Here is a 7,740-nt window from a genome sequence, read left to right on the forward strand (position 1 = left end):
TTTTTATTTCACAGGATCCCCATTATGTTGGTGGGAAATAAAAAAGACCTGCACATGGAACGGTATGGAATGTTTTCCCTTAAAATGCTCAAGACACTCTTGATAAGACACAAAAAAATTACAAGCATGCTCAAAGCATCATTGTCTAGGGACAGCTGGCGCATCTGCACCTTTGTAAAAGGATCCTTCTTCCCTCCAGGGTTTCTGTCACCTCATTTTGGGAGCATGCCTTTGCAAAACTCCCATTTTTTACTTTTACTGTATTACGCTTATCCTGCCCTTCCTCCAAGGAATTTAGCCATCCTTGGAGGGTTGTTTGTTCCATCCTTGCAACGGTCATGTGAGATAATTACCCCATGAAGTAGAGACTGTCCCAAGATGCCCCATGGAACTTAATGGGCCCACGTGGGGAGCTGAGCCCCCAGTTGAGGTTACTTTCTCCGCTACACCACACTTGCTGCCCGAGTCCCTGTTGTTGCCTTCAGGTATCATCTGATAGCAAGGACTCCTGGTTCTTGAAGGAATCAAGGTCTTAACCACCCTTTCCTACCATTGTTAAGAGCAATTCTCTCCGTTCCTCTTTACCCAACTTCTCCTTGAAGTCCAGCAACTAATTTCCGTACCTCTTTTTCTGTTTTAGGGATTTGTAGTGTAGTTTGTACTTCATTCCGTTTTGATCAAAGAGAAATATACGGCCGGGGGGGGTGGGGGTGTCTGCAGAATTTTACTCTGTAGATGCTCGGTGTCAGGCAGTGTCTTCCCAAACCTTCCTCTTCTTGCTAGAGCACTACCCTATGATGTGTAACATAGAACAAGTGGAAGGGCTTGAAGGTACAAAAGGATGCATTGATGTCTCTTCAAAGAGGAATCAGAGAAATCTGTCTTTGTAAAGGAGAAAAAGAAGAATCCATGACTATATATGCAACAGTGAATTTTGGGGGGAAAGAAATTCCACTGCCATTAAAAACATTACTCCCCCCCCAAATACCTTTCAGGACGAGAAGTGTGCCTCCCCCCTATAACTTGCTAACTAAAACTGTATTTTAAATTGTACCCTTTTTTCCTCTAGCTACTAGCTGTGTGTTGGATAACTAAACATTTACAACTGTTTTGGCTTTCCCCAGAATACCAAGCTAAAAGCTAAAAATGCATCAATTGGGAGCCAGTTTGGTGTAGTGGTTAAGTGTGCGGACTCTAATCTGGGAGAACCGGGTTTGATTCCCCCACTCCTCCGCTTAGTTTGTGTCAGAGTTCTCTCGGCCTCGCCTACCTCACAGGGTGTCTGTTGGGGAAAAGGAGTTTGTAAGCTGCTCTGAGACTCTCCTCTTCTTCTTCTTGATTTTTGTCTTTGCATAAATAAGTTTTATAACAGCGCAAAGCTTCTCTGTTGCGGTAATAATAAAGTAATGTTTTAAAATGCTTGACTGTTTAACCATATTGGGTCAAACTGTGCCAGCTCTAATTTTCCTTCTTTCCCCATTTGTCTGGGAGTAAGCCCGTCTGCCTTCTGCTAATTTTTTCACATTCTGAGGCTAAGCTCCTCTGATCTTGTGCTCTTTCTTCCCTCTTAGTACCTGCTATTTACCCTTCCTTCGGCCCTCCTACCTCCCTTCATGGGCACTAATCATCCCCAGAAACATCAGTTTCCCGAGCTCTCTGATTTTTCCTGGTCCTGCAGAGGAAGCTGGGAGAAGAGTTCTAGTAGACAGATGCACAGCCTGTGATCCCATCTTCACCTTCTAAGGGCTCTTCAAAAATCCTTCTTGCGCTTAAAAAAAAAATCTTAGAATTCTGGCCAATTTCTTTGCTGTTCTAGTAAAGTCTAAAAGATATCCCCCCCCCCCGCCTCAATATTTGTGTGCTTGTCTCTTTATGCTGGTAGCCGCTAAAATGATAAAATAAGCTTTTTTAATGGTGTACAAGTTGCTTCCTAATTTGACACACTTGGCCAACACCACAAGAAAGCACTGAACCCACTACCATTTCCCTAACTGGTAAAAAAAAAGTCATTTGTTTACGCTTAGAATGAAACACGGAGTTGTGGCAATAGACAAGTAACTTAATTCTTACTACGTGGAGACGATACGTAAACTGTTGGTGCCAAACAGAGATAGGCTCTTCAGTGGAGCTCTGACCGCTATTGCCGTTTACCTAAATAAGGCTTAGTTTACGTATTCGCCCCTGCCCCCCCGCTCAGCTTTTCTCTCAAATGAAAATGAGCAGCTGCAGAGCCTCCCCAGTAAAACTCGGTTAATGCAGAAGTTACCACAGTTTTGCATGTTAAGCAACCTGACGGTGCTCTGCGCTGTCAAGGCGGTCAGATCGTCCATCGGCTGCCGTTTCTTCCTGCTTTTTCTAACAGTCACCCTGTGTTTTGGATCCCCCCCCCCCAGGGGGATCAGCTACGAAGAAGGGAAAGCTCTAGCAAAGTCCTGGAATGCCGCTTTCTTGGAATCATCTGCTAAAGAAAATCAGGTAACAAATGGACCTTGAATCGTGCAGCCAAAACAACACAAGAGGTTCTCCAAGTAACCTGCTAAATCGCATGGACGGCTTGCAGCCCTTTCAATTGCTGCTTGAATTTAAGAGCACTGTGATTATATCTCCATGCAGTAGAAACTTCAGGCACTTGGGCTGTTGTGTAACCACTTCAGACCCTGGGAAGTAGGGCTTGGTATTGCATGGTCATTTGGACCCAGTGAGAAATGGTGTCTGTGTTGAGGGGGGAGGGTAGTTAAATGTCTTTTTTACAGGCTTGCTAGTTCTGGGCCAATTTTACCTACTGGTAAAATCGTATTAGGCCCCTGTCTCTCAGGCTAGGCTTCCCTCTCAAATGCAAATGAGCAGCTGCGTTGGTTAATGCAAAAGTGGTGAAATTGTTGGTGCCAAACCAGAAGCAGTCTTCAGTGGAGCTTTGAGTGCTACTGCATTTCTCCAGATAAGCTTGAGCTTTCATTATGTCAATCAATCAATCAATAAACCTTTAATAGCATATAGCTTTCATTATGAGCTTTCAACCAGTATATTAGACCCCTGTCCCTCAGCCTTAGGCTCATTTGAGCTTTCCGCTGCTAAACAAGGTCTCTGTAATCTTACAAGGATTAAAGCGATAGGCTTAAAATACCAGCAGTTTAGGCCTAAGTTTAAGTTTTGGCATGAAGAATTTAAAATGGGGGCGAAGTTCCCCTGCTTGGCAGCAGCACAAAAAAACATCTGGATGGTTCACAACTTCTATTCCATAGAGAGCCACCCAATGTGGTCTTTTGTTGAAAAGGGCAGCCTCCGTTCCATTGGAAAAGTACTCGAGTCCTTGCCTTCACTTTGGGGTATGCAACCGGGCTTTGTCTGCCTGTTGGAGTACCAGATCAGTTGCTGCGCAGGAGGGAAATCTCTGGAGAAAAGGATGCTGATGAGGTGTCAGCCAGCCCTGCTCAGGGCTCTGCTCCAATTTAATTTGCATCAGAAATATATTGGGTTAATTAGCCACTTACAAATTCTTGTGCTTGGGAAACTGCTTTGTACTGACAAATACCTTTTTGATTTGATTAGCTTTTAAATGGCACATGAGATACAATACACATCTGGAATTTAACAAGGCGCTCTGTTCGGTGAATTGTCGTATTGCCCTTTTAAGGTGCTCAGGGGACTGTTTCGAGTCCAGTGGAACGGATCTGGAAGCGAGCCCAGTTCAGAATTGCACCTTGTTGGGAAATAACTCTTGCTAAAGTGAACACGTAGAAACAGTCGTCGGATTCTCTACTGCGCCAGCTTCCAAACGTTGGGGCTGTCTTTCCTTGCTAATGATTTGGTCCCATCTCATTACTGAAGCTGAAAGCAGTAGTTCCTCATTGCTGGTCGAGTAAGCTTTCCACATGACTGTTCCTTCTATGATGGAAAATCTTCACGAGTTTCAAAGCAAGCGGCTTCAGAAGAAAGAGAGAGAGAGAGAGAGTAGCGCTAGCGAATAGAAAAAGCCAGAGCAGAGGAGACATCAAGAGGTGCTAAGATGCACTTTTGCTGGAATAAGCTGCTTGAAGTCTAGAGTGGGTTGCAAATGCAGTCTTCGGGGGCAGCTGACCCCGTTCAACCCGTGGATAAAGTGGTGCTTCTTTCTGCTAACTTGGAATACAGGACTTAGTCTGGCAAGCTGATCCCCAAAGCATTTCACATCTAAAGCATACTTGAGCCTTAACAGACTTCGGCCTCCGTCCCCAGTGTTTGTGTCTTCCGGCCTGTCTTGTTGGGTATTTTTCAGACCAAGATGTCAAGCAAGATGGGCCACTGGATTTTTTTATGTGCTTCCTTTCCAGAAATTTAAGGGAGCTGGCAATTTTTTTAAAAAAAAAGTTAGAACTATAAATCAAGAGCACAAAAGACCATGAAACACTAGTAAAATAAAGCACTTAGCCAAAACGGGCCAGACTAGATCAAAGAGGGGTGGTCTTATATTTGCGAGATTTTTAAACATGTATTATTCTAACGCTCGGGAGAAAGAACAGTTCTTCTCATTGGAACAACGCAACGCTGTCCCATGCTGGCTTATTGCCAGTCCTAACAAAGCTTCCATTCAGATGTCTGTTCTGACCACGATGCACAAACCTGGCTTGCCACCAGGCGTGTGCACCCTCACTCCTCCCACCTCCCCTCACGGAGAGGGACGGGTGGAAAACGGATTCTCGTTAACAGTGACCTGTGAATGGAGGTGTGTGAGCCAGCCAAGGTTTTTGTCCCAGTAGCTGGGGATTTTAAGCCAGGATTTAATCCAAGTTTAGCATTCTGAGCTGCTGCTGCGTGGAGATTCTCTCCACGTTGCTCTTGTTGCAGCTGCGAATGTTTCTGCACACAGAGTGGCAATGGAGCATCCGCACGGAAGTTTCTATCCCACTCTCTCCTCGTTCCAGCTCTCCGTGGCTGGCATCCTTGCCACTGCCAGAAGACTCTTTCAAGCTTCCTTTTAAAATCCAGCAACCGCTGTCGTGCTATAGCATCCTAACAGTCTATTGCAGCAGTGCACTAGTTCCTAGCCTTTCCCCCCCTTTTTAAAGTCTCTAGCCCTTTTGTGGGAGGCGCTACAGGGAGAAATGTGCAGCCACTACTTTTCCCCTTACGGCCCAGCAACCAAAAGAACTAGAGACTTGGCTTTCTTAAAAATGAAAGCTAGGAGCTAGTATACTGTTGCAGTAGCTTGTTATGTGTCAACGCTTGCAGCAATATAGCTGTTACTAATACGGAGGAATCAGAAAAATACACACCTTCCCATCCATATGGCATCCAGACATGCTCTGACTGCAGTCTTCCCAAGAAGATGGCATCCAACTGTCAGAGTCCCACAGCAGTCAGTCTCGACAACGTTCCTTCAGAAGGATCGAGTTTATTGCAGACAGGAAAGGCAGGTCATCCTCCAGGTGGGAGAGGGGATGGAGCTAAGCCAATCAAAGGTGCAAGCCTTGCACGCCATAAATAACGGGGGCCGGTTCCCAGGCAGGGCGAAGTGTGCGAAGTACCAAGTTCAGGCTATTAGATAAGACACATAGTAAACCGGAAAACAGGCTGACACTCAGTGCTTAGGATGAAATGAAATACAATTTCTCCACTGTATTTAACAATGTTATTTATAATAGCTAATAACACCTCCACACTATTACATATTCTGTCTTTCATGTGCACACCCACAATACAGAAAAAAAGTAGGTTCAAAAGTACAGGGGGAAAGTGGGTTGACGAAACTCCCCGGAGTTGATTTTCGTTTCGTTCACAACTTCATCCAAACATACCGAAGCACCGTGGTCGTCTCTTCTTGAAAATCTACTATTCATAGTGTCTTCACATGATATTCCATGCCATGATTTCAAATACTAGAATGTATCCTCATCCATTTTACTGGAGAATCTTATCCCGGGCATACAAACAGATCAAATCGATGCTAGAGGAAACCAGTATGGGAACTGAGCATTATCAGAGTTATTATTACAATTTATTTATTTTTCCTAATTTAAATTATTTGCATATTGTAACCGTAACACTCATGTTCTGGCGTCCATACAGCAGGGTGAGGAAAAGGAAGATTAAAACAGAATGAGTGACTTGTTGAGCACTTTTGAAACTGCATCCTGGATTTGGAAGACAATCTGTTTCGAGGCAGGGAGGACGGGGGACGGGGCTTTTCTCTTAAGTTGCATAATTTAACAAACGTAACACACGTCTACTACTAGCAAATATAGCCAGTGCCTAACTAGAGCCTGATGCATGCGCCAAAATGATTGCGGGAGCCGCAGCCGCTTCGCTTTCATCCGAGAAGCTTCTTCGGGGCTCTCTCAACGGCTTCTCTTTCTCTCGTTCCAGACTGCTGTGGACGTTTTCAGGAGGATAATTTTGGAGGCAGAAAAAATAGACGGGGCATCTTCACAAGGGAAGTCTTCGTGCTCAGTGATGTGATTGCGCAGCGGCAGCCGAACCCTGGGAAATAACGTCCTTCGGCCTCCAGAAACAAAACTGCCCACTCCCTTTCACAGCAAAACTCCGCTTCTTTTTCTTCTGTTTAACCTGAACAATATACAGCCGGTCAGAGACTTTCCCTTCAGATTATGTTAAACTGACTCCTGTGCAAAAAAAAAAAAAAAGGCTTCACTTCCATTTTCAAATTTTGAGCAATCATATTTTCAATTTATATATTGTATTTCTTAATATTATGACCAAGAATTTTACTGGCATTAATTTTTCAGTGTAGTTTGGTTAGAATAATCATCCAGATGATGCATATTGTTACACTACTATTTACTAGGCTTGAATATCAGTGTTTCTTTGTGTTAAATGTATACTTGTAAATAAAATCGCTGCAAACCTTAGTGCGCACTTTTCTTACCCAGAGGTCTGTGGATTAACACAAATGGCATTGTCTTGGAACTTCCCAGAGATGCATAAGAGAACATGTTTTCTCTGTTCTCTGTACTCAAACAACAAGTCTTAAAAGATTGTCGAAGAAAGATGCTGCAGTATTGGACTCCATTAGCACTTGTAGTTGTTCTTCCAACGTTTGAATCAGGATTGTGGTTTTTCCCTTGCATTAGGAAAATGCATCCCTCTTTTGTGTTAATGCAAAGCTTGCTGGTCCAGTTATAGGGGTCTGTGAGAGAACCATTAATTGGCCCCTTGGGAAGCTGGTTTTTCTCCGTTATATCATGAAGACTTCTTCATGTCTCTGACTTTGGCTCTGGTCCACAAAGTTTTGTGCCAGAATAAACCAGTTAACCTTTAACGTACCACAGCAGTGCTTGTCTTCCGGAAATAGGTGCTGGGAAGCGATGACTCTTTGCATATGCCCTGGGTTTGCTTTACAGTCCTTCTTGTCTCCTTAAACTTTGCTGTACCAACTCCCTTGTTTAAAGCGTTTTCCTGAATTACTCTTGTTGAGAAGAATGCCAAAAAGAACAACAAATGCCACCTAACATCTTTCGTTAGGACCAGCTGGAATGAGGGCTGTTCTTTCTCATGGATTTTGCTTTGGTCCAATTCAGGTTGCCCGTAATCCTTCAAGAGGAAGGAGAGGCTGCTGTAGTAATAAGCCTACAAAGTCCAGTTTTCTGCATCCAGTCAAGGAAGACCTCCATGTACTGGAAATACCTTATGTTTAAGTTGTTGTAATTTTAAACTGCGGATATCAAAAGAGAAATCCTGCATCGGTTCACGTGGCTCTATTCTGGTAACCAACACTTTCCTCTGGTACAAGCAGCATTCCTCTGC

At 44.0% G+C, this 7,740-nt stretch overlaps 1 protein-coding gene across 1 annotated transcript in view; it reads left to right on the forward strand.

Moving 5' to 3' along the window:
- Nucleotides 1-6,830, forward strand: part of RHEB (Ras homolog enriched in brain) — a 25,016-nt gene extending 18,186 nt beyond the window's left edge. The window contains exons 6-8 of the mRNA XM_015426345.1: nucleotides 15-62; nucleotides 2,394-2,475; nucleotides 6,343-6,830. Coding sequence (XP_015281831.1) covers nucleotides 15-62; nucleotides 2,394-2,475; nucleotides 6,343-6,435 — 223 coding nt within the window. The 3' untranslated portion in view covers nucleotides 6,436-6,830. The remainder of the gene's footprint in view (nucleotides 1-14; nucleotides 63-2,393; nucleotides 2,476-6,342) is intronic.
- Nucleotides 6,831-7,740: the final 910 nt, after the last annotated feature.

Source organism: Gekko japonicus, unplaced genomic scaffold (assembly GCF_001447785.1).
Source record: "Gekko japonicus isolate JY-2015 unplaced genomic scaffold, Gekko_japonicus_V1.1 scaffold691, whole genome shotgun sequence".
In the NCBI taxonomy this organism is placed as follows: domain Eukaryota; kingdom Metazoa; phylum Chordata; class Lepidosauria; order Squamata; family Gekkonidae; genus Gekko; species Gekko japonicus.